The following is a 26,871-nucleotide window of genomic DNA, read 5'->3' as shown; positions in this document are numbered from 1 at the left end:
TTACAATGCCTTTGGATAAAGACTGCTAATTTATGCAAAGTAACTGAAGCAGATGCATGGAAGGTGAAATGTCCCACCTAGCTAAATCTTCCTCACAAGCAGCTTGTGTGTGACATGACAGCAGCTGGAAGCAGTAACCAAGTCGGGGATATGTTAGAGGTTCAAAGGCTTCACCATTAAGCAGACCTCTTAACAGTCGTGCAAACTCTCTGTAGGTGTTTTGTATTTTGTTTTAATGGAAGCCTCAGTTATGAAATTGAGGCATAATTCTGGGCTGGTTTTTAACATCAAACAGCGATAGCTCTGTTCCACATGTCACATGATCTGTCAAGAGGAATTGGTACGGTCAGCCCTGCCATCAACAGTCCTGACACAGTGGAATGAAATATGACATAAGTATATTGCTCATTTTTTAAAATGGGCTGTTCACGTGGTGCAGACCCAAAAAGGGAATTACAGGCAGGTCCCCTTTCCTGTTTTCTGTATGAAACTAAAACCAGGGCAGAACTCAAAAATCGATCCTTCTTTCTCAATATAGATTATGGGAAGGAAGGCATCTTAAAACTTCAAGCAATCAGTGTGATATAAAGTAATTACTGTTTTGCGCTACTTCTGTGGGGCTCTGCATTAGTGTGAGGGTTCTGTAAACTTTTACTCAGTTATATTACATCAGATTATCTTTTTCCACAGAGTATGAAGAGACAGTAATGTCACTCTTTGACTGTGGACTGTTTGAAAATATACTGACAAATATTCATTCAGGTACGTGAAAAAAGCTGTTGGAACACTAGCAGTTGGTGTGGTTTTCGCATTGAGGTTATTCTTTTGAGCATTTTGATACAATGACCATTTAAAATAAAAATTCCAAGGAACTGTTTTCTCAATATTATATAAGCAATTGAGTAAAAGGCATTGCTACCTGAATCTTTAGGTATTTCTATAGTATGTCAGTATGACAGTACCTTAGATCTGGCTGGCTGACCTGAAGGGGGAGGCGAGTCACAGTTCCACCGCTTTAGAAGACCAGAGGGTCTCTGCCCCCGAGGAACTTCCCTCTCCCGCAGGGTGTGCTCCCATCCTGTTCCTGCAGGTTATTTATTTCCCTTCCTTCTCAGTGCCTCCCATTAGCAGCTTGCCTGCGTTACAGCTCTGCTTCTGTCTAGACTGGCTGTTGTGTTTCAGTTAGGTGCATTCAGTGCCATGGGCAGAACTTCCTGGACCTAATGGCAACTGTAGTGTGCTTTGAAAAACAAGCTGCAAATGCTCCAAGTGAAATGAAAACAAGGGCAGGAGCAGTTGCTTGGGTCCACCGGTACAGAAGGAAACTCTGGGGCTTGGACTCCAGCCTCAGCTGCTGGAAGCAACAAGGTTAAAATTCTTTTTCAGATAGGCAAGTCTCTTGCTTCTATTTCCCTCTAACAGTTAGTGGCCTTGTTCTAATTTCTGCTTTAGATTTGTCCCTGTGAAAATGGAAATGGGTTTTAATTAGGTAACACTGAGGTTCAGCGTGTGAAGGTGATGTTTGCTAATGTTTGGTGTTTTCCCTTCACTTGAAAAAGCCAGGTTCCTCTCTTCAGTCTCCTGTTCTCACATTTAAATTCCTCCTTTGGAAATGAGAGTGACTGGTGTTGCAGTTATCTGGCATAAGGTTCCACCAGTGCCTCATCTGAGGGCATTAAAACATCTCTGCTCAAAACTCCTCGTGTGACACAGCCAGCCTTGGATCACACACATTTCTTCACAGCTGCATCAATTACCTCATCCTCTTCTCAGCTTACAGGAGAAATTCTTGGTATTTGCACCTACAGGCACACAACCATGTGATTCTCATGTGTAAAAGTTGTCCCCTCTCCAATTCCCCACTACTTGAGCAGCTCAGTTCTTCTGGTATCACACATTCTTTTTTTCTGATACCATCAGCTTACTTTTCATTTCAAGGTCAATACCAAAAACATCCATCAAGCTTGGTTCCAAAACAGAGCCAAGAGGAGCTCTTGAAGTGAACCAGTGAGAAAGGGGTGAAAACCATGTTAATTTGGAGTGAAACTGTAGGGAGGGAAGGAAATCACCAGCTTTTTTTTGTTTTGTGGCGGGTTTTTTTGTTCTTTTTGGTTGGTTGGTTTGGGGTTTTTTTTGTCCTAATCTGTCTTCCATGCTCTAGGTAGCAAGTCTCTGTGATGACATATAAAGTCTCGGACTAGATAAAGTAGAACTAGTATAAATACTGTGGTGGTTTTGATCTTTCTCCTGGAACTAATGATTTTGGGTCATCTGACCTGCTTTACCTAAAATCCATTCTTTCATTTTATCTTTTTTTTACTTGGATCATCACGCAAAACGTGTTCTAAAGCCTTAGGCACCAGCACAGCAAGGTTACTCTGAGCTGTAATTGCTGAGAGTGCTTTTTGAAATCCCCTTTATATATAGGGATAAACAGTTATCTGGCAGCAGCATGCAGCTTTACTGCAAACTTGACTGCATTTAAAACTTTCGTATTGGACCTGCTGTCGCCTCAACAGCAGTTTCAGATTTCTTTCCTTCACAGAAAAGTGACTTCCTTTAGTTTTGCCTTCTGTTCTGTTGTGGTGTGTCCCACTTGGAGCGATACCTCAGTCACCTTTAATCTCCTCTTTGCTGGGCAGCAGCCTGTGCAGTAGCTTTTTAGCTCCTTGGTAGCATTTTTTTTCAGGGAGTCTGTAGCAGTGAATTCTGCAATTCGGTTGTGCAGACAAAGGCGGCGATACTTCATTTTAAAACTGTTGTGTGATCATTCCAGGTCCGCGTTCCAGAGGCCATTCCTGGTTTTACGGAAATACCTATTGTGTCCCTTTAGGTCATCTGCATGAGGTGGAAGGTTCCTGATCTGTTATCTGCCTTCCTGTGGCATCGATCCCACAGGCCAGTCATTCCCATCACTGACACCTTTCTCTGGGATCACTGACACCTTTCTCTGGGCTGTTCCGATTTCTGCCATGTCCTTTCAGCAGAGGGGGAATGGAGCCGTATGTCCTCCACCTGTAGGGCACCCATGCGCTGAATACACAAACACAGCTGTCATGTTTGCTCTTTGTTCTGTTTATTTCTGATTATTTATTGATTCGTATCCAAATATCCTCAGAGTGGTCTTTCTTCGGCTCCCACTTGTATGTGTCCAGCTTTTTCTTGAAATATGTGCGTACTAGTTCTTTGAACCACAGAGACTTGATACCAAATGGGAACGCCAGGAAGGCTGCCTGGGGCAGGCAATGAAGACAGCGGTTTCCGTTGCAGTTGTCTTGTCAACAGCTGCGCCGACAGTGAAACGGTGGGCACAGACCGTGGTGGGACAGGGATGGGACGTGCTGTCAAATATATGCGCTGCCTGACTGCAGAGGAAAGCAGAGAGCAGAGGGGTCATCTGCTTTCTGTCAGAGCTAGGGTGAGGCAGCAAGCCCCTCTTTTAATGAAGCGCTACCCAAAATTTTCAACAGGCAGCGGACACCACCGTTGTTCTGGCTGCCCCTTTTCAACATCCACACTGAAGCTCATTGGGTAATGTATTAAATGTGTTACAAAAGAGTGCGCATGTACATAATCGTCCAAGGACGCACACAAAGAGCAGCAGTGATGGGCTTTCTGAACAAACGGGAAGAAGCAGAGGGAGGCAGAAGGTCAAAGGTGCTTTTTTTTAAAAAAAAAAAGTATCACCATTGAGGATGGTTCAGGCTCTGTAATTCAGAATAAACGGAGGTAAATGTCTGGAGCTACTTTCCCCACCCTGCCTATTACAGCTTTGGAGACCTTCTTCAATGTCTTCCCCCCCCAAAAAGAGAGAATTTTCTTCAGGTTTGTACAAAACACCTTGTGCTTCTTACTAAAATTTTAATTCTGATTTTTTTGTTGGTCACTGGCTAACAATGCTGCTCAGAGGTCACTGATGCTTCTGTGTGTTTTGCTACTGAACTAAGCAAGCACTTCATTTAAAACTTGCAATTAACAATGTAAGGTGATGGTAACGCTTCTGAATTCCAGCAAGTTGTGTACTGAGCTCTCACTAATTTCACCAGTCTTTAACATTAGAAAAATGGAAGTGGTAGGGAGGAGCAGAAACGCAGTCAGGCAAGGTTTTGCAAATAGGGTCAACAACTTGATTAAATCCCATCAGCACACTGGCAGTAACTATTTTGCTAGAAGCAGTAACATTAAATGCTCTTGAGTTGTGTTTTTGAGACTCTAACTGTTGAATATAGTTGTCCAAACCATCTCTTTTTATGTTTAATCTTGTTGTTGGCTAGAATCCATTAGGCTTGTAAATTTGCTCTAAGTGTTTAATTTAGAGATGTTATCTTTAAAGATTTAAAATGCACCTTTATTGGAAGAGCCCCTATACAAATGGATTCTGAAAATGGAACTGTTAAAGCTCACAGGCTAAGCAACATTCGATTAGTAACTAAAGTACTAATTTTTATATTTGCTGTGACAGTTTAAATTAAACGTATAATGTGGCTAGTCTTGAGAGGACAGCATATGGACGGCCAAGTGTTTTCTTTTGATGCTTCCGCTGGTCTCATTTCATGCAACACACAGTCTGGCTCTTTACGAAGAGACCAAGCGTGCAGGCTGTTAGGCTAAAGGCTTTGCTTTGGAAAGGCAGAGGTTTCACTGTAGGTGAAACTAAGCACTGGTAGCCCCTGCAGTGTTAATGCACATACAACATTTATATATGCACATATTAATATATAATTGCACATGAGTTAATAACAGTTACATATGAATAAAAGCTTTTATCCCTTTCCTTTTCATAATAGGAACAGAGGAGAAAATCCAGGAACTTCTGGAAAGTAGAAAAAGACTGGATAACAAGATTGAGCTACTGCAGGACTTAAAAGAAGTCGTCCTTCCTACCCCAGAGAACACCGCTAGTACATCTAGTACGATGTCTGAATAACCCCCAAGTCTGTCTGTTAATGGTGTCAGTATTTAGGATTTTCTAATGATAGAAACCATAGAGCACGTCTGGTCAGTGTCTAAGTAATCCCCCCCGCCCCCCCCCAAGACAGGGACACAAGCAAGAAGTGAGTGTTTTACTCATTTTTATACCTCACTGTTGCAATAATTTTAAGTTGTCCCTTTCTTTAAATTTTACTATGGATCAGTAAGTGTTATACACCAAATTTAGCTTTTTTTAAAGCTCAACAAAACCCTCTGATGAAGACTTTTTTCCTCAAAGACAAAGGAGCATCATCTGCCACAGAACGTTAAAGTCACTTTAACTGTGGGAGCCTTCTTCTGACTGTGTGCGGTAGCCGCACGCAGACAGTGATGTTTTAAGGATCACATTGCTGCTTTGGCTTTCCAAAGAAGATGAATTAGCAGAACTTGCACTCAATGAAGCCTTCTGAATTATAAACAGGATTTTGTGGGTTTTTTAATTAAATGGTTCCCGATTGCTTAATGTGTAACTAGTTCTGCTGTAATGGCAGTGGTGAAACAGTGTTTGCAGGCAGAACAGAGATGGTTGGGCATCATACTCTAAACAATGTGTTTCAACAATGTGATCAAACAATGGCCTGTTTTCCTTTCTCCATTAAGAAAGGATATGGCTTCCATGTGCTTAGTCTTACAAATTTGTATGAATACAGAAAAGCTTTGTTTAGCTACAAAATGGTAAGTTAATGAAATAAAATGTTTTTAAGAAAGCTGTGTCTTGTCATGCTCACTCACCCCACTGGGCGTGGGACATGGCTGAGGAGGAGCTATGCTGAACCAAGGGCTAGTTTAACTACACCTTGCCTCTCAGTAACAAGTAGAGCAGGACACGAGCGATCCAGCGCCCAAATGATGATATCAAACACCACTTGTCATGAGAGGCTGCAGCACGATCCTGTTGAAAGAGTTGTTACTCTCTCCCTGACGAGTAAAAGTTTGTAACTTGAGCTTGTTCTGCATGGAGGTGGAAATCAATAAGCACAAAGTAACAAGTTCCAAAACATAAGCTTTTAGGGTAGAACTATTAGCTGTGCCACATAGAACAAAACTAGAGTGGTTTACTTGCTGATACAGTTCAGGCCTGCTGGGTGTCCAGGACTAGAAATAAAACCCATTTCCTGCCTAAGCCAAGGACCCAAGCACCACTCACCGCTATTCTGCCTAGAAAACCCCCACTTAAACTGAAAGTGTATTGACATGAAGTGGGGATTTCTCTGTTCTTAGGGAACAAAGGAAGATGCAAATCCACTGTCATCACAAAGACATAAAAGCTCCTGTGGGCCCTTTTTTCCTATAGCAGCAATGCAAATTACTGACAAGCTTCAGAACAGCTTAAAGGACAAGTCCTGTACTCTTCTGTTCCACCCCCTGCCAAGCTGAGATCTTCAGGCTGGAGTTCACAATCCAAAACAAGGTGTAGAAACAGTTACGACACGGCTGGAAGCATTTTGTCTCAGACTACCCTGGACTGAATGCCCAACGTGCTGCAGAAGCTCCCTGGCCTCTACAAACAACACAACATCCTCAGCTTTGCAAAACTCAGCAGAGTCAGAACCCCAAAATTAGACCTGTAGTTAAACTACAAATCTAAAATTCCCAAGTTCTCTGCTCTACCTCACATTTGATGTGGATGTAACAACTTAAAAGCACACAATAGCATTAGTAGGTGTGTATGTCTGTACACACCTGCTATAAGGTTACAGTCACATATCAACTTAGTGGAAAAAAAAAATCAGATCCATAGATTGTAGTCATTGGGGTTTGAATTAGCACCTACAAATAAATTCCCTGTTTCTGAAACAGATCACAGGTGTTTGTCAAGCAGTGAAATCTGTAAGGTGCAGGAATACATGGGGGGGGAGGTGTTGGGATTTTTGGTGCTTTTTTCTTTGCTTTTTTTGTTTTTTAAAATCAAGCAGCTTATATACGGTATGTAACACAAAAAGCTTGCCATTTTCTCCATAGTCCAAAGAAGTTTGCTAGTGAACAGGTAAAAAAAGTGGATTTTATTACACATAGTTTAGATTTAGACAACACAAATGCAAAACCACTGCTTTCAGAACAGTGTATCTCTTCCTCTCCAAGGGAACCAATGTAATCACTGAAGAGGGATTTTTTTTTCCATTAACCATTATAAATATTGCTTGAACAGATTACACAAAGTACACATTACAACTTAATATTAAGGTATACTCAAATATAAGAGATTTACTTCCAATTAAATTTGCTAGTTATGCCTTTCTTCAAAGTCACTTGCATAGGCTTTGAGCGTATGATAGTTTTGCACACTTTTCTAAGCACCAGATACAGTTGGTTAATTACACACAGCAAATGGCAAATTCATCCATGATCATGCAAATGCAGTAAGAGATATCCATGCCATTTGTTTCTCTATAACCCCAGGGAGTTAATGATTTAAGTGACATCATTCAGTGGCTCAGGTCAGACTATTCTCCAACACCAAAAAGTAAATTGAAAATACGAACAGGTGGTGCTAGAATGGAGCTCTCCTAGGCTAAAAAGGTGAGTCCTTAACACAGCTGGTGTCCTTTGCACACTGCAGCAGTTACTCACTCTGTCTGAAATCTTGAGCAAGTTCCACCATCCAGGCTTGCTAAATGCAAGTGAATATTTCACTTGACATTTTTGCAACAGTTCACTCGAGCACAGAAAACATGTTTTCACTCTGGCCCTTCACATCTTCTCCTACAAGGAAGCAGGTAAGACTCACTTTTACCCATACAGTTACGACATACTGTTGTAACTGCAAAAGACCCCTACAAACACCCATAACTTACAGCCTCATTTCAGTTCTTAAAGGCTCCGCATTTACTGGCTTTAGCAATGAATTCCTTTAGCAGGCGACCATCCATTTGCCAAAACGCTGTGGTTTGTGTCACTTCTGTCAAATGATTGACACAAAACTTAAAGCAGAATTCCTCTAAGTCCTAAACAGAGAAAAACACAAAAAACAAACAAACTTATTATCTTTATATCTTTAAATTACATTCAGGCACAAGCGCCTGTATATGCTTTATTTTAGCAGAGAATTAGACAAATACATGGCTAACCAGTGGCTCTCAATGGTTTTCCCACACACTGTCACTTTGTAAATGCAACAGAAAATGATAATTCTGCCCACGTAACATGGTTACAAGGGGAAAAGTAACCATAATTTGTTAAAAGTTTTCCCGCTTTAAGAGTTTCACCTGCATTCACTAACAGCTATTAAAGCCCAATATAAACAGGAGAACTTGGGGTAATGATACATAACTGAGACTGTGGATTAAGAAAATTCAGCTCTTTTGTTCCATAATATAAACTCAAATCTATACATAAGGTTGCTTGACTTCCTGCTTAATTAAGGGCTTCACTGAAACCTTAAAGTTGCGTGTCAGGCTCGATCCAAGCATATACTGAGTGGAGAGTTTTAAAGCAAGGTTTAGGCAGGCAGCCTTTCTGTGCATTAGAAACAGACCCGCATTACAAAGTATTTCACAGATGTCCCAAAAATTATTCAAAGGAAGTACTGTAGTACAATACAGCATAGCAATTCTTGCAGAAAGTAGGCTCTGGATATTTGAGTCTACTTGGAAGTGCCTTCCATTTAACGATTAGAAAAGCCTCACAACCATCATTGCACCCGCATGATGTCAGAGAGAAAGGATGTCTAAAAAAAAAAAAAACAAGACACAGTTGTTGTCAATGTAAAGTTGATCACAGAACACTTCCCACTCAGATTGTTTCCAACTCCTCTTTTGAGGAGAAAGTCTACTCTTTGCATTGCAGATCTAAGCTGCTATAAGGAGGAGGCTGCAGCCCTTGCAAAATAGCAACTGCCCACCCTGTTCTAATTTTTAAGTTTGTAGAACTAATACTTCATATGTGAGAACACACCCTTCCTTAGTTGCTCAGCAGACTGGGTGCTGCAGTAAGGCATAACAAATTTGCAGAGCTCTTTAAGCCATGAGGTACGAAAGAAGACTGATTAATATTCATGTTTTCACTTAAGGAAGCTAGAGCAACTGTGTGCCAGTGAGAGTTCTTGACACAACAATAATATAAAAATATATCCTGGCCTAAAACCAGGCATTCTGAAGCTGCAGATCTTGACTTGTGTGGCATCTGTGCAACAAAAAAAGACAAGCTTATTAGAACTGAACACTGATGGTTTTCTTTTCTAAGTAACAGCATGAGCTAGCATTTTAAACAAAATTACATCATACACATTACAATATTTTGCACTGCTTTATTAAAAAATTCATATTCCAAGTCAATGCAACAAAAGCATACAATAAACAGAAATACTGTACTATTAGTAAGTAACTTTGGAAAAATTAAATTTCTGTTTAAAAAAAAGACTGAATTTCATTTGCAGATGGATGCACTCCCAGCAAACTACTTAATACAGACTGAAGTGAATAAAAGCACAAGATATATCCAATGATAATTAAAAGCTGCAATAAGAAGCCAGACCTGACCTAATTCTAGCCATGTCAGTCAGTCCCCCAAAGCAAGCATAGGAAAGTTTCAAGTCACAGAGTTATTTTAAATTAGGAAAGCAGCTTCCTTTAACTGTTGTCTTCCAGATGCACAGTCCTTTGAATGAACATCACCCAAGCAATTTCAAGCCCCCATCTAGCATTACAGCCTGTAAAAACCAATTTTTACTAAAATTTTTAGTAAAAAAGCCACCCCTCTGTGTCACCCATTCTATCTCCTTGATGTAGCCTTTCAGCCTACAGTTCTATTGTCATTTCTAACTTCATTTAGCTAGTGAGGTAAACCCAAGGCATAGTAACTGGATTTTTTTCTACCCTTTACAAGTGGAATCAATCACACACTGAAGACCCATCCTGCTAACAGTCTTTTGAGGCTAAAATATGGAAATCTTCCTATTTTCCATGAACTCCCACTAAAGAAATCATTATTCACAGTAGAGCTGAAGCCACAATTCAGACACTAGCACAACCCTTTGGGTAAGGTATACCAAACAAGCAAAGCACCACAAGGCTCTGAAATAAGTTAGGGCACCTGCATGCTAATTGCTGAATATTATGTAAAAGGCAAAGCAATGAGCTGATTTACCAAGTACCAAAACTGCTTTAAGAGCATAAGTAGCAAGTTAAAAACTAGCCAATTGCAAAGTTGCAAACATGATGCACAGATACTATGCTGAACATAAATAGCCGAGGCAAGCCCAGGAATACTTCCTAATTAGTTCATGAAGCAGCATGTTAGTGATCTAGTAGTGAAGTCAGCCATTATGCAACAGGGAAGCTTTGCTAGCCTTCCCCCCACCTTTCACACACTCTTTCTCTGTCTTCAACATTTATTAGGTCCATAGAACAGTTCTTATCCTGCTGTGTCATTAGTTAGCATACTGTGAAGACTGAAAGTGTATTTGACTGTAGCTAAACAAGCCAAACAAAAAAACAACAAAAAACACCCCGCCAACCAAAAAAAATCTCCAATGCACTCAATCCCCAAACCTACTACCATATGACATCACACAACAAATAAGTAACTTAAAGCTTACAAGACTGCTCTTCCTATTGTTACAGTTTTTCTTTGTGTTTAAACCCTTCCCTTGTTTCAGAGCTAGTGTTTTCCTCCTCAGAGATTTTTCTTAGTGTTGTTTTTCACCCCAGAAACAGTAATTCATGAAGCTTGGCACAGCATCCTAACCTTTTACCATTAAATAAGGCAATGCAAACATTTACAGACACTGAGTCTCAGCCTGGGACTTAAGGCATCTTTAGATATCTGTACTAGTTCACCTTCCCAGTACTGGTTTATAGAAAAAAAAATAAAATACATCTCTTACAGCAAATACAGTTTTTATAAGTCCAGCATTCTTAAATTCTGAAAATGGCAAGTAGTATTATCTGATAGCAAGAGAGAGCTTATATGAAAATATAACTGGCTGCTTTTCTCCATAGTTTGTCAGAAAGCAGCCACCTATTTAAGAGATTGAAGTTTAGAAGTTTACCTCTGCATCATATCTGACAGCAGCAGAGAGCAATGAAAACGCATTTTCCACAGTAATTCCTCTCTTGATAATGTGTTGACACAGTTTTTTCAGTCTATTTTCACAGTATGAAGTAGCCAAATCCAAAAGCCCTGCAATGAAAATGCCACCGTATTAGTCAGCTGTAATGATCTCTTCTTTCAACAGGAGTTTATGCTCCTGGTGCATAGACTGCACCTGTATTCTGTATGCAGTGTTCTATAGCTCTATAACATGCTTTTTCCAAGTAGGTTACTTCTCAGAAAAATGCATTTTACCATTACACAGGAAGAAAGGCCTTTTACTACCTCATGACACAAATCCTATTAATCTCTGTAAATACGCAAGCTGTTCCACTGATTTGCATATCTAACTGCTTGCAAGAGTGGAACTATCACAAAACAGGCACTGCAACATGAGAAAAAAACCCCTACCATTATAAAAATCTGTGCCTGAATTACAGCTTGCTCTTTGCTCTGCTGTCCAAGTTTCCCTATTAGATCTGCTGAGATTCTTTGACCTTATCCTAAACAAACATCGACTCAATTTAGTAAAACATGCAAGTATTTTAACCCAGATAAATAGTCTCTCACCCAAGCTTGAAAAAAACAGCTCATAGTTTTTTTCTAAATATGTAAGTTTGCTGCAACAGTATTTTAAAGACAGCTTAATTAATCAGCAGTAAAATGCATTATAGGCTAGACCAGAAGCCAATATTAATACATTTATTCTGTATCCCGTGTCAGTTTTTCTGGATGCTGCTTTCCAATATAACTGGACCGTAAGCAATACCTATTGCATCTTCAGGCGGAAGGTCAACACTGTCTGTATACAAGTACTCAAGAAAGGCACGATACACAGGATAAGAAAACTGGTCTATTTCTATCACTTCCTTCATATCCTCATTCCAGTACGACTGGAACATGGTTCTGAAGTGTTCACACCTAAGAGACAAAGACATCATCTGGAACACTATTTTATGAACACATGGAATGTTACATTACAGTCCCCCTGAAATACGTATTTGGGGCAGTCTGCAATATTCACTAATATTTTACCATACTCCATCACAGCCAGTGGTCCACATTTTGGTTCCTAATGCTGTGGGCATTGTTATGCATCAAGATAAAACTCTTACTTGATCTATGCTACAGAAACACCTGTGTATCCATTGCATTCAGGCCAACTTAACAGAATTTATTAACCTGGGAACAACAAACAGGCTTAGTGAAAATTTAATACGGACCATTTTAAGACAGAGTTCTGATCCAACTTTTTTTCACAATCGCTTCATTTAAAGTGATTATGGATACATAGATGCCATATATTACAGGTTTAGGGGTCCCTCCCTACCCCTTACATTTTTTCCCCCTTTAGGTGCAATACTGAGAGGTTATTCTGCATGAACAGCAGCTGTGAAACATGACCACTACCTGATTTTCAGAACAGCTTTATGGACATGGATGTACTTTCCATCCACACGGAACTTAAGGTCTGAGGTTTCTGGGCTGTCAAATTCTTTCTTCAGAGACTCTGCTACTGTTAAAAAGTCTTCATGCTCTAGAGAAACATTTTTAAAACAAACAAAAAAAACCATTAAACATATTAAATAGAACACACACACCACTAGCTAAAGCTAGCAGCTCAACTAAGAGCATACCAAGGAAAATAGGTCAGTTATCAGGGCTCCATTGGCTTAAGCGGTGAAATGGTAACAATGAATTAATCCAATACCATTTCCTGTTGGCAAGGGCTGCTCCGCAACAGCTACAGGCAGCAGTGGTCGGCATTTCCCATTCCAGCTCATGGCACAGAGGTAGCACAGCACCAAGGAAGGTACCTGGAGAACTTTCTCATTCTCTGCCTGGGCACCACCCAGGAAACCAGCCTGCTGGCAGCTCAGTGCTAGTGCTGGGTCAGCTCAGCTCTGCAACCTGCAAACTAGAACCTGTGGATAACCTGCAGGCCACTGGTAACGGGAGCCTGCAGCATCACCTGCAACTCACTTGAAACATGGTGTACAGTACTTCAGCCCCACTGACAGGGTGTGAACTGAGCCTGAAGGGCAAGAAAACATGTCACCAGCTGGCCACTTTTTTTGTGCTGGCGGATTAGAGATAGCCTGCAGGTTGTCTGTTAAGGTCTTTGCCAGGTCTCGCTAACAAGAACTATCACTGACACCATTACACTCAGTTTATTAGTCAGTTATGACAACACAAAACCCAACAGCAGTGTTGTTGAAGAAGAGAGACAGTAGACACCGTGTCCTTGGTATAACCAAGGACACAGGACTTCAGCAATTTTGGAAGTGGATTAGAGCTGAGATATTACAGCTTTTTGACAGTTCTGTATATTAAGGCCTATGGCACTGGTCCCACAGAGGTCCCATTCTGTACCTCTAGAAATCATACAAGAGTTGCAGCACAAGTTGGCCAAGGTTTGCGGTAAGTTGAGAAATCTGAAGTTTTAGAAAATCTAATTTAACCCCACTACTTGAGGCTTCTGTTCATACATCTTAAAAGTGTGTTTCAAAACACATGGTTTCTCAGAAGCACAGCATGGAAAGGATAAATAAGTAGATTTTTACTGTAACAGGATGTGGTCTGTCTCTTGTGTCCCACAGAACTGCGTATTGTTCATCCATATACAAACCACAAATCCCTCTTCACCATTAGGGACAGCTAAATTAGCTGGTATTTAAAATGAAATACTTCTGTAACAGACAAATCATGTTTGTGCCACAAAAGACCATACACTCCTCCAATTTACACGGATCATCCACAGAACCTGCATCTCATCAGGGCTGACTAAACCATGTTCCAATCCCCCTCCATTTGCTCATGTGATTTTTTTTCTAGGTCATCAGCTTAGCTTAAGCTATGCAGTAGATCAACTTTCACTCCAAATACCTTAAGTTCATTCCTTAAAAACAGCTGAATATTTGTACTTCACCACAGCCAATCCTGAGTGACTGATTAATTTTTTTGGCAAAGCCATCAAAATCGGAATTAGAACAATAACTTTTATGCAGAGTTAGCTCTCACTAAGAAAAAAAAAGAAAAAAGTTTTTAACCTATATGAATAAAAAAAGTGAAGGAAAAAAATTATATGGAAAATGAAGATTAAAAATGTCCCCAGAATTAATGCTTTTGATTTAAATATTCAGTAAGTAGGATTATCAAAATAAGAAGAGAAAAAAACCCCAAAGGCTAAGAGGAATTAAAATGCAAGTACAAAGGTCAAATACCTTGTTATACTCAGTCTGGGAACACCTCATAAAAATCAAGAACTTGAAAGGTACTGAACTGGGGAGATGTCATTTAAAACACCTTCACTATTAGCAAAAGGCAACAGACTGCACAACCGTCAGACCTCTACAGAGGGCAAGACTAACACATATCACAGAGGATTAGAGAATGAAGAAAGTGAGGTGGGATAAAACACGATGGAGTTTACCCAGAAGTAGATCACTCCAAGCTAGTCCTCTGTCTTTAGTAAAACTATCCAGTTTTCCTCTATAGATGAGATGCCCTCTAGAAATGTGACAACATGCTAAATAACAGGTTAAGATGGAGAAGCTGGGTTAGGACGAGCCACATACAAAGATGAAGTCCGAGTCTGCAGAAAGGTTACTTAGGATGTGATGCCTCCATGAAACCAGTTTTGTACGGGGACTAACAAAATTAGGATCTGTTGTCAATGTGAAAACAGATTAGATCTCCTAAATGATCTCAAGAACTGAAGCAACAGATGTAAGATGAAAACATCTTCACGTTTTGAACATGAAAACACCTCAGTGTTTGCTTAGTGCAAGCTAAGCATTTTATAGCTGTATTAATATTTGTTTATATTTGGGGTCAAATAAGAATTAGCAGCATGTGAATCAAAGATAATCAAGAAGAAAAGCTTGGGCTTAAGTTGGTGGTCACAGAGGCTGCATCCCAAAATGTAATCCAAGGCAATATAAGAGAGTTCCAACACAGAAAACAATTCTATTAGAGTCTTGTTTTACAGGTACAACTATTGACAAGCCTGCCTGTCTTTGGGGAAAGTCAAACTAAACTGAGATGAGAGAAATAATCTCAAAAATGAAAACTTGGAATTCTTTACTTTCCTAACATGAAGCATATGAGTGAGATTTTCCCCTTCATATTCATATTGGAAGGGTAAATACTAAGGAGGAAAAGCTAGAGATAACCCTTACAATTCAAAGTTGCTAGATAGCAAAGTAACAGGCATCAGGAGCACTCTTCCAAGTAGGAATAGTATCAAGAGAAAAAAAAGTTATGTTTAATGATCCAAAAGTCCTTCCCAGTCCTCGGCTGGAGCTCAAACAATACAAAGGTTGGAAACAGACAATATTCACAGTACGATGGTAAACAAGGATTCTCTCCAGATGTATACTGGTAAACAAACAATCTTGTTAACCCTATGCTGAACCCTTAGCTGCTGAAGTAGACTGTTTTCTTCAGAAGAAAAAAAACTTAGCTGAAAGAGCTAGTTTTAATTACTGCTTCTGCTTAAAGCAGGAACCATCCTGACATAGAAGTGGTATCCTGTACTAATTACTACATATGTACACAGAGGTTATAGCATTGGCTGCCATACCGGAGCTTGTTCTTACCTACTGACAGCAGACGCCACATAACTGCAGGAGTAGCAAAGCAAGCAAACACGTCGTCGGTGCAGGCAAAGTGAGTGAGGTGGGGAAGGATCACTGACTGCCCACGGCATTGGCCCCACATGTACACCTGGCCGCTCTGGGTCTTGGCAGCTGATGTGTGAGCAGAGTGGCAGGCTGCAATCTCCACAACCCTGCAAACAGAAGAAACCTTGTAAGGTACAGAACCAAGTGACCTTCCAAATGTCTCACCAAAGTAACAGCCAACCAAACTATGCATCTACACTCCTGTACTTCTTTCTTTGTCCTGCGCAAATGAGATACTGTTTGAGTGGATATTTAAAAACTGAAATGGCATTTTCAGATTGCTTGTAGATTTTATTGTAATCAGATACTGCATTCTGTCATTCTCATCAGTTGACATTCCTTCTTTTTCTTCCATAACCATGGGAAAGGAATGAAGAAAAACAAAGTTTTGTTTTTCCCCTTTAAAACCAATGCACATGAGACTTACTCTCAAGAAAAAATGCTTATGGAGCTTATGAAACCTCCAGTTAGGGAACAGACAAGAAGGTTATACTACTAAGGGTTTTGCAAAGCATTTTTCAGAACTTCTTTCAAATCGATATTACAAAAATTATCTCATTTTGAGATTAAGTTCCTATGTATTTTTCAATATACCCTCCTTTCTACCCCTCTTTTAATCTGTTTTTTTTGTATGTAGACAGAGATCTGACCTACTACCTGTAGGAAACACTTTCTTTTGCTGTTGAAAGCCTCAACACTGAAATTCAGGACAGTACATGGACAGTGCTTCATTTAAGAAGAGGTGAATACACACACTTAACTCCACGTTCTTGGAAAGTTATGGTTGTTTTTTAAATAAAGTCTATATATTATTTTCACCCACCTCACATAGTTCCTTAAAATATTAGAGCTGCTGATACACAATCTCTTCTGTTTTCCCATTGCTCAGACAATCCCTATCTTGCTATCTGAAACATTACAATAACTAAGAAGAATCACACTTCCATTAAAAGGACCGCAAGGACATTTCCAGTGTCTCTGTTCACATGATAAGCAAAAACCAGGGGAAGTGCCAGTGTCAGTTCAAAACAAAAGCTACGCTTTCCTGTTTTTTCTCCACACTAAAAAAATACATCAGAGGATTTCATGCCTTTGTGCCAGAAACAGATCAGCTGGGATAAATGTCTTTCCAAGCAGTCTAAAAATATACATGTAAAAATGTTTGTTCCTTTACCCAACAATATCCATGAAGAGTTAGCTTTTTAGGAAAAAAGGGTTTTTTACATAAAGCTTACATTTTAAGTGCAAAAATTGTTTTCAAGATCAAACACAGAAAGAACCTACAATCACTTTCAGTATGTATCAGTAATTTCTGGCAGATAAAAAACTAATGGGTTGGTTTACAGCATGATCAATTTATGAACCTCTATGCAACATTGAGATTTTTCAGCATCTCTGCAAGAGACATCATAAAGTAATTATTTTAGAGACAACTTGCTTTCCATCATAGCTATGCACCTAAACTACTACCTTCCCCAAACTTCCTTTCCTTAGCAGAACAGATTCCTATTTTTAGAGTAACTATACTATAGAAGTGTATACTTAAGAACATGTACTATAATACATGTATATGTACAGTATACTTAGAGTACACATACAGGGTAATGTGTTAAGCAGACACTTAACATTAAAATTCAGGAAGCTGGCCTTCATAGCTGTTCCTCCAAACTAACACGTCTAGAAGCTCCTTATAAGCTATTTGGAGAATATTCTCCAAGATAGCATCAAATACCACCTCCTAAGGAACTGTCACCAGCATTACATATAAATGACAAAAGAGTTATATAAATTAAAAGACCAGAAGAAGCAGCAGTAATATGCCTCACAGGAAATGACAGTTCACCCACTTACAGCACTGTTTCCAAGGGAGCCAAGTGAAGCAATATTAATAAGTTCAAGTGACTTCTCTCTCCCTTAGATTCCAAGCAGAAGTTCTACGACATCTCCCTCCTTTAGCCATTGAACAAATGCCAGTTTTATTATAATCCCATGCTTGAGTTCACATACAGTTCTAAATGCAACAGCTCCCCTTAGTTTACTCAAGAAATAGAACGCTAAGAAAACAAAGTTGATTTATTTGCAAACACGCACATTTCTCTTCCAGTGCTTTTTTAAAGAATATTTTCTTTTGCTTTGCTAATGTCACTTCCTTCACAGACAAGCCAGCCTCACCTCAGTGGTTTCTGTTGTGGTGGTTCCTTTCTTCTTTCCCTCCACTCATTTTTTAAGCTCTTAAATAATCTCAGCACTGTGCAGCTTTTAATTTATTGTTTAGTGTGAGAAACAGGAAAAAAATAGGAACGACTTCCCAAAAAGAAAGTTCAGAAATGGAGGAGAAAAACCAACCAAAACTGTTTCCTAGTTAAGAGGAGATTACAAGTTAAGAGATTTACAGGTTAAGGGATTTATAGACTAAGAGGTTTCCAAACTGAGGTATGTTAATCATACACATGGGCCCAGAGAATGAGACTGAGGTCCAAGTTTGTAGGTAAATATCAGAAGAGCCATCCCAAATATGAGGATGACAAGGGTGCTGAAAAAGGGTGAAGGGTTAGGGTTATTCTTTTATGAGTCTAGGAAACTAAGAAACTACTAACTGGTACCACTAATAAAAGTGGTATTATCTGCCCTTAGCTCTAGCAACCTTGCAAATCAAGTTCTGTTTATGTGGTTGGCTATTGTCAGCCTTTGAGAAAATCTGTTTTTCCTCACATGCCACTCCTTATAAAGGTGGTGCTTCCTTCCCCCTCTCCCTCCCCTCCCACCCAAAATGTAGGCCTCAGTGCAGCTTAAAAGCTTGGCTTATCAATTTCATAGCTCCAAATTTTTAACCAAAGGAACCATATTTAGAATAACCTAACACTTAGTCATTCGTTATCTTTCAGTATAAGGTAAATACAAAGAATGTTTACTTTCAATAATCATTACAGATAGCAGAAAGCACTCAAGCCTACAGTAAACTGTAAGTTATCATCCTTTCCTATGCTTTTAACATTAGCAATACAAAAACAATCCACCAAGCCCTACACACGCATGCTTCCAGTGCTAGAAACTGCATAACACATGCTCAGACTTATCAATCCAGAAACAGCTTCAGCAAGATTACCTTTCTTTTTCCATCATGATCTGCATCGGGCTTAGCTGGTTACTTTTATTGCCAGTTCCCAGCTGCCCATAAGTGTTAGCTCCCCAGGCATAGAGCAAACCCTCATCTGTTAGTGCTAGTGTGTGCGCATAGCCACAGGCAATCTGTAAGTAAATGTACAAGCATTACTACTAAACAAAACAGAGATGAGAAACAAAATTATCGCACACATTACCTTTGTCTAGCTGATGTTAAATATCTCAGGTATTCTTCATTTAGCACTACAAATGTGTTTCTCAGTACCTAAAGCTATCACAAAATACATTAACTGTAGGTACTGGAAAAGTTCCAACTTCATTAATTTAGTGTTCATTCATTACTCCTAAATATTTACTGCACTTTTGTGAACTCTCCCTAGCTTTTACTTGCTTTCAGTTGCAGTTTCTTCACACAAAGAACAGTGAACTTGATCACATCTTGCAACTCTGAAATACTTTCAGAATTAGCTATTTTGAATACTATACAAACTACAAGAGCTGCAGTTTAACAACCAACAATCATTCAACCCAAGTTATCACATGAAACTCCACAGAACCTTACTAAAACCCCAGGAAATCCTAAATTTTAGTTTTATTCTTTAGCAGGAAAAAAAAAAAGCAGCAAAAAAGCCCTCCCAAACCCCCCAAACAAACCCCCACCACCAAACAACCAAATCCACACCCATGACTCATTTTCCCTCTCCCCACACTTCTGAAGGGCTAACAGGAATATTGATGTAGAATCTAGTTTGAACATCTTGTTCCCCTTCATTTCTTGTCTTTGCCTAGTGCATTTCATTCATTCAGCTTTGTAACAAAGATGCAATTTGCATCAGTGGTATAATTTACTTACACTAGCTAACTTTAAATCACTCAGAACATTTACAAAAGCAAGTATTTTACAGCTTACTTGCACTTTTTATAAGCCTAATGTAATTTATAGGAACTGACAAAAATCAGTATTTGAACTGTGAAATCCAGAAGCAGGTATAAGACGCCAAAGATAAAGTTTAAACAGATGCTAGCCACACTTTCATCTCCACATTAGACATACCTGGAGTATACACACACCATGTAACGCTCCCACTCTGCATGGTGTTAGTTGATTGCCATTGTTTCCAAGACCTAGCTGACCATTACCATTGTAACCCCAGCCATAAACCTGATTGTAAAAGGAAAACAAAATTAAGCCACTCCTCTGTAGAAGTACAGAACATTTAAGACTTAGTACTTTTCTGACTTGTGCTGGATACATCTTATTAAAAAACTGTACGCTATTTCAAGAGCAATACAGGGAAGGGTGAAAGATATTAAATATACTGTAATGACTAACTGTATTCAACTTTCCAACCCTGCATTTACCTTTTAAAGAAGGTTAAAATATATTTGTCTTTGAAGCAGTAGGAATTTTGCAATAAACAATACAGCAAAATCTCTCCCATAGTGTCAACATTTAGTTGACCTCTACAACTTCCTTTCTATTTATTATTTTTTCTTTCATTAAAGACAATGAATTATTCTGATCAGCTGATTAGCTATTGGATTAGTTTAAACTGAAGTCCCCAGTTTAGCTCTAATTTTTACTTTAGTTTTGTTACAGTGGGCACATTAAGACAAAAGTATGCACAATGAAAGCTCATCTCAACCTCAGTGACTTTTACAGTCCTTCCAGTCTCAAAGAAATCCTACACTCCAAGTTTGGTGAAATGTAGTAAAATTGAGGTTACAGTTCATACCTAGAAGCAAGATAGCACCATAAATGTACGTGAAACAAACAGTTGCACAATACTAGTGCAATGTTCAAAAGATTGGTTTGGTTTTGTTGCTGGCAATTAAGCAGCGTGTTTAAGAACCAGGATCAGTCAGTGTATTCTTGCAGAAAGACTAACTATTTAATTGTGCACGCTTTCAAAAAAATCTAATGAAGACATATGTTAAACAATCTATTGAAATATGAAGACAGACATGCTTAATACAACTGTTCAAATTCTTGCAGTTGCAGACATGAATAAGAATTATGTTACAATACAGTCTTCGCCACAAGAAGGAATGTTCAGTGTAAAGACAGCATCTCCAGTTAATTGCAGAATTTTCCTTGAAGTGGTCTCACAGAAGTTATCAATATAACAGTAATATAACTCTATCAATACAACTCTGTAAGTTGAGGACTCCTTTTCAGCATTTCCCCATGTTCAGACATTAACCTTTCAAGTCTGGGTAACAGAGAGAAAACATGAGAATGTAGCAATGCTTACCTCACCATTGTTTACTACAGCCATGGAGGAGGTCTGACCACAAGCAATGCCAACTACCATTTTACCCTGTAAACAGTTCGAAACCCTACGAGGAGTCGGCTGGTTTGCTGTAGATCCAGATCCCACTTGACCACAGTTATTATAGCCCCAAGCATACAGCTGTCCATAAAAACAGACAAACAAAAAACCTGCAGTTTAAGCCTTAATAATAGTAACGATAGTAACAAATTTATCTCAGTGTCGTCAGCATCAGATTGGGTAAACTATCCCATTTAACAAGCTAAAATACTTAAAATTCATTTTCAACAGCTAAAAATTATAAACAGCAATAGGACTGATCTAGCAAATATGAACATGGTACTTTTTTCAGTGTCTTGCTACAGAATCAGAGCATCTGACTATAACAGGAAACAAAAAGGAACCTATTTCCATATTAAATATGTCAGACTATAAGAGCCTAGTAAGTGGAATATCTTTATACTTTCACGACACTGGAAAAAGGAATGCAAAACAGAATGTAATTTGTTTCCCAGACAAGCTGACCCCCCCAATTTACAGCTATTTAGTTTTCTTCACAGAACTCTAAACCAGGTTGCTGCTGGACACTCATACCTCTTCTGTATCTTTCAAAAGCTGTGAAAGGAGATCAGCCCACGTTTCACAGTAGCAAAACTGTCTTACACAACGGCATTAGCAAAAAAGTACCATCTTTGACAGTTCAAAGTTTGTCAGTAGCAAACTAATGATAATAAAACCAAAAAATACTCCTTCCTTTTATCTAAAATTCCAGAAGACAGGGAAGTAGTTTGGTATAAAAAAAATATTTATATCTCTGTATTTTCAGTTCCTTCAATTTTTATTATATGCATGCTTGGGACAGAGGTAATTTTCTTCCTAGTAGCTGGTACAGTGCTATGCTTTGGATTTAGTGTAATATTTAGAATATTACAGAATATTAGAATATTATTCCAATATTATATTATATATATTTAGAACTCAAACTAGCCAAAGGGATATTCTATACCATAAAATATCATGCTCAGTATATAAACTGGGGGGGAGTTGGCTGGGAGTTGCTGATCACTGCTCAGGGACTAGATGGGCATCAGTCAGTGGGTGGTGAGCAATTACATTGTGCATCACGTGTTTTTCCTTGGGGTTTATCCTTCGCTCTCTCCTTTTCATTACACTTGTTGTCACTATTATATTTTACTTTATTTCAATTATTAAACTGTTCCTACCGCAACCCACAAGGTTTACCTTTTCCTGATTCTCATCCCTATCCCATGGGGGTGACAGCAGGGAGGGAGGGAGTGGCTTTGTGGTGCTTAGTTGCCAGCTGGGGCTAAACCGTGACACACACATATGCATAGTTTGGCATAAAACTAGTTCTGACAGTTCATTTTCTGGCGCTTCACCCAATTAAAAAGTTTGTCCTCTTGAAAATATCCAGTCATTGGCTAATAAAAGCACACTGACAGATACCCTAACATGAAGTCTGCACATCCTTTGGTGCCAGAGGCCACCTGTTTACTGCAACACCAAACCAAAAGTCAGTTATTAGAAACTAACACCTCCACTGCCACCAAAAGAAAAACAACCCAAATAAAAATCCCACAAAAGACAAGAACAAACAACCCTCCCACTAAAACAACTCATTTGCCATGTTTACATTAAACAAAACAAAAGAAAGCAGTCCTTTGCTTTTGTTACTCACATTCACTGGATATTTGATTCCTACCAAGTATTTGAAGATGCTTTATAAAATATCTTCATTTCAATAACACACACACAAACAACTGAGGTAGAGAATCTCAGGAAGTAGATCAAAATGCCGAAGAGCTGATCAGTTTCCTCTCTCAGAGAAGTACAGACATCTGCTGTCCTTTAAGTCTATCATTAAGGTCCTAATTTTTTTTTCCTAATTCGCTCTGCATTAAAATTGGACTGAACCAACTGTACAAAACAATTATGCCAAGCATTTCCACAAATACTTCCAACTTCTATGCCTCTCTAAAACTCCAGCTATATCAAGTTACAAGGGTTTTTGCAGCCAAATCTTTCTGCAAATAAAACTCTACTGAACACATTTAGCTGCTTTCAGTATAATCTGCTCTGGTACAGATAAAATCTCAGGATACAAATAGGCTAAGCTCCTGCAAGGTACGCTAGGGATAGATTTATAGTACATTAACTAGCCACAATGGCAAGCAAGCTGCAAATATCAACTCCACGGTAAATACAAAGAAACTTCCCCACTTCCATTGAGATTTCAAGCGTGTGACATTTATTACAAGAGACAGCACGGCCATCACAGGCAGCTACTACACAGCAGCTGGCACCACTAGTTTAACACACGAACATCCACTCCTTCCTGCCAGCACACTACATTTTATAGTTTAACCAAGTCAAATGTGACAGCATGAAGAACTTTCCTAAGTGCAGGCTCTCTTTTAGATACAACACAAACCACTTAAACTTACCCAAGGTCTCCTTCCTACCCTCAAAATACCAATTTGCTACTTTGTATTACAGCTGCACTATGACTCTATAGTGAACCCTAACACTGACACGCTCCAATTACCAGGATGGAAAGAATTGTAGTTTCCGTTTTCATTGTTAGGAAGGTTTTAAAATTAGAACTCTTCTTTTGTTAAAGTAGAGCTGAAACCAGGCCTTCCTCCATGCAGTAACATGCAACTCAAAACAGATACACACACATTGGTCAAATCTGACTAACTGGAAACTAATTGTATGTGTTTCCCATAATAAATAGCCTTAAGCCATATAAACAAATAGAATAAAGCAGACCTGGCTATAAACCAAGTGCTCTTTCATTAGCTACACACAAGGTATGCAGAGGTGTGCAGAGCAACATTCTTTCACAGTACCAGTGTGGCAATCATGAAGACCAAGAGAAATGAATCAAACGTGAACCAGTGAATACAAATAACTATCTACCTCTTAAATAACAGAATTTCAAGCAAATAACAATGTTACATTGTGCACCTTACAAACCATTCTTTCACCTGTTAAGTGGCAAAGTCTTCCGGTCTCATCCCTGCGAGACATACAACACATGAAAGATAAAAGTTTACTAAGCTTTTATTCCCTTGTTTTTGTGGTTGGGTTGGGGTGGCTTTTTTGATGGGGTCTGTGAGTAGGGGATTTATTTAGTTGTTTTCAAATCTGCTCTGAAGGAAAGGACATCCTAGTTTGAGGCAACAGGAGAAAAGTCGTATCATAACGAAACTGTAGAGAAAGAGAGAACTTCAGACTGCAAGACCACTTGCACTATTCACTTCAAGAAGAAGATTAAGAGATTTGAATAGATTTGAACTTACATCCCCATCAAAAGACAGTGCCATGGAATGATGAGAGCCACAGGCTACTTCCACCACCTTCTTTATTAACAGGTTTGTGCAAACTTGAACAGGAGTAATGCCCTGATTGGTTGTGCCATTCCCAAGTTGGCTGTAACCATTATGACCCCAGGCATACACTTCACCGTCTGCAAAAATATTTAAGTTTGTGATAAAGCCCACCAAAAATTCCAAGGAAGTTAGACAGGCAGAATTCTAAGAAATTAGCAAATGCCAGCATGAAAGTAGAAGGACATTAACAAACAACGAAACTATTACAAGAATCATCTGTATATTAAAAAATTATATACTTTGTATACAAACTATTTTATATATCACAATATAACCTCTAGATTAATTGTGGAAATACATGAAAGTGCACAGATAAGACTGAGCAGGTCAAAAATGACAGAGTAAAACCCTACAGTTGCAACACAGGAAATGGAAACTCACCGTACCTATTACAAATGCATTTAGTTCCACTTAAAAGCAATGAGAACCCTTTAGTGTATATTACCTAATTAACAAGTTAATAAAATTACACTTTAATCCATTCTTGTTAAATGCAAGCAGAACTTAAAATCTGTGACTTATGTTTCTATACTAAATGTTAATCTTCTACCTTCAGTGCAAAGTACAACATGGGGTCCACTTCCATAACTGAGACTGGAAATCTTCTTTCCACATAAGGCTTCTAATTTCTTTGGTACTATTGTGCTCTGATTATCTCCAGTTCCCAAACAATTACTGCAATTCAGTCCAAAAACAAATACCTGAAAAAAAAAAGGCATACTCATTTCAAGTGATGTATACTCAGGTATGCACAGATGTGGCAATATTCAGGTCTTCGTAAATCCAGGACAGTTTTGCCAAGGGCTCTCAACAGCCAGAGATTTCCCTCATGGAGTTTAACAAGCTCAAGAGTCAGCACAGAGACACTGTGTTAACTGATGATTCAGAATTCTCCACATCTGTGCAGGCCTGAAAGCTAGACTTGTTATTTGCAGAAAAAGTATGATAAAAACTATTAAACTGTGAAAGTGAAAGACACCACCTTCTTTTAAAAGGCCTTTGTAAAGAGCAGCCACAGCTGTACTGCGAGAGGTTCATCCTACAGGCAGCTTTCATAGGTCTTAGGGGGCAAAAAAAAAAAAAAAAAAAAAAAAGATAATCCTACTCTACCCAGTCTTACCAGAAACCCTCCCATTAATACATCCCAGAACACATGGCTTGTTTTCTTTTAGAGGCACAATACTAACTCGTGTTGAGTTACTGAATCATTAAGATCCACAGATAATCTTCTACTGTATTGTTACTTAGCAAGCCATAACCTCATTTTATATCTTCATACCTGGAGCGCTTGCACTTAATTTCAAGCTACTACAACTTCTTTTGAATTCTGACTGCCTTCAAAAGTGCATGTAATCCATCCTGGCCTTTGCCATTTGCAAGTTTTCTACATACTCCATCTATATTTTCCCCATACAAGACTAAAAAAAAAAAAATATTATAAGTTATATCCAACATGTTTTGAAATTGACAAATTTCACACAATGCTTCTGAGAAGCTATTAATTTACAGCTATTCAGTGGACTCTGAAAACAACCAATTGTAATGTTCCACTTTATTACAGCCTTACCTCATCATTGTGTGTTATGTATATAGCTTCATTAGCTGATGTACCGAATACACACGCTTTCCGAATAGACGCTATTTCTTGAGGTGACAGTAAGGTAAATATTGGCCACTTGCCTACATCCACCATGATGCTGCTGTGTGTCATGATGTTTCTACAAGTAAGAAGACATTGCTGTAATAAAACCAAAAGCTTATTAAAAAGTGTATTTTGCACTTTCATCAACAGGCAATAAGGTAATTTCCTTTAAATGACAGAAAAGGCATGTGTTGTGGCTTGAAAGCATAGCATTCTATTTTATACGCAATATGTAATCATTGTTTCTGTGTTTTAAGGCGAACAAATAGCAAGTCACTGGTAAGACAACGGAAAAGCAGACCTTTTCTTAGCAGGATATTTAAGTAAACCATATTTGGTTCGACTTCAGTACAACTGAACATCTGCTTCATATGTTCACTAATGTTCAGAACTTTTAACAAAAAAGTTCTACCAGCAAAGTTACTAAAAGCTTTTGATCTAGCAAATATCCACTGGTGGCAGAGGGGATTCCTGAGGGAATTTCAGTTGGAATTCCTATTTAAAAAATTTCACAAGTGAGAATTTTATTATAGTCTTACAACTTATATATGCCATGTAAGCAAGCTGTTGGTGCGTATGTAAAACGTGCACATAAAAACAAAGCTGGGGTTGTTAAGCACATGACACAGATCTGCCACCTCTTGTGTAATCAAAAGCTGCTATTATAGTCAAAAGCTATTTGTGAGAGCACAAAAGCGTGAGCTAAACTCATGAGTTCATACAATTAAGCA

The 26,871-nt window shown here is 38.8% G+C and overlaps 2 protein-coding genes and 1 long non-coding RNA gene across 9 annotated transcripts in view; 2 read left to right on the top strand and 1 right to left on the bottom strand.

The window, feature by feature from the left end:
* SETDB2 (SET domain bifurcated histone lysine methyltransferase 2) overlaps nucleotides 1-6,772 on the top strand; it is a 49,257-nt gene extending 42,485 nt beyond the window's left edge. The window contains exons 22-23 of the mRNA XM_037376576.1: nucleotides 691-762; nucleotides 4,788-6,772. Coding sequence (XP_037232473.1) covers nucleotides 691-762; nucleotides 4,788-4,927 — 212 coding nt within the window. The 3' untranslated portion in view covers nucleotides 4,928-6,772. The remainder of the gene's footprint in view (nucleotides 1-690; nucleotides 763-4,787) is intronic.
* A 181-nt stretch (nucleotides 6,773-6,953) lies between these two features.
* Nucleotides 6,954-26,871, bottom strand: part of LOC119142704 (RCC1 and BTB domain-containing protein 1) — a 25,614-nt gene continuing 5,696 nt past the window's right edge. For 3 of the 7 annotated variants that reach the window (XM_037375941.1, XM_037375940.1, XM_037375943.1), the window contains exons 2-13: nucleotides 26,066-26,216; nucleotides 25,049-25,199; nucleotides 24,409-24,575; nucleotides 21,065-21,223; nucleotides 19,864-19,971; nucleotides 18,793-18,935; nucleotides 15,603-15,793; nucleotides 12,412-12,538; nucleotides 11,771-11,922; nucleotides 10,961-11,091; nucleotides 7,767-7,916; nucleotides 6,954-7,674 (exon numbers count right to left, since the gene is read on the bottom strand). In XM_037375941.1, the coding sequence (XP_037231838.1) occupies nucleotides 7,776-7,916; nucleotides 10,961-11,091; nucleotides 11,771-11,922; nucleotides 12,412-12,538; nucleotides 15,603-15,793; nucleotides 18,793-18,935; nucleotides 19,864-19,971; nucleotides 21,065-21,223; nucleotides 24,409-24,575; nucleotides 25,049-25,199; nucleotides 26,066-26,209 (1,614 nt within the window). In that variant the 5' untranslated portion in view covers nucleotides 26,210-26,216 and the 3' untranslated portion in view covers nucleotides 6,954-7,674; nucleotides 7,767-7,775. Of the gene's footprint in view, nucleotides 7,675-7,766; nucleotides 7,917-10,960; nucleotides 11,092-11,770; nucleotides 11,923-12,411; nucleotides 12,539-15,602; nucleotides 15,794-18,792; nucleotides 18,936-19,863; nucleotides 19,972-21,064; nucleotides 21,224-24,408; nucleotides 24,576-25,048; nucleotides 25,200-26,065; nucleotides 26,546-26,871 lie in introns of those variants that run through there. The other 4 variants (XM_037375942.1, XM_037375939.1, XM_037375944.1 and 1 more) reach the window with 4 other exon arrangements.
* The window catches only part of LOC119142714, a 25,641-nt gene continuing 18,735 nt past the window's right edge, over nucleotides 19,966-26,871 (top strand). Inside the window, exon 1 of the long non-coding RNA XR_005102393.1 lies at nucleotides 19,966-20,036. This is a non-coding gene — a long non-coding RNA (uncharacterized LOC119142714). The remainder of the gene's footprint in view (nucleotides 20,037-26,871) is intronic.

Source organism: Falco rusticolus, chromosome 2 (genome assembly GCF_015220075.1).
Source record: "Falco rusticolus isolate bFalRus1 chromosome 2, bFalRus1.pri, whole genome shotgun sequence".
In the NCBI taxonomy this organism is placed as follows: domain Eukaryota; kingdom Metazoa; phylum Chordata; class Aves; order Falconiformes; family Falconidae; genus Falco; species Falco rusticolus.
The sequence above is the reverse complement of the archived record's forward strand: the minus strand, read 5'-3'. Positions and strand labels throughout refer to the sequence as shown.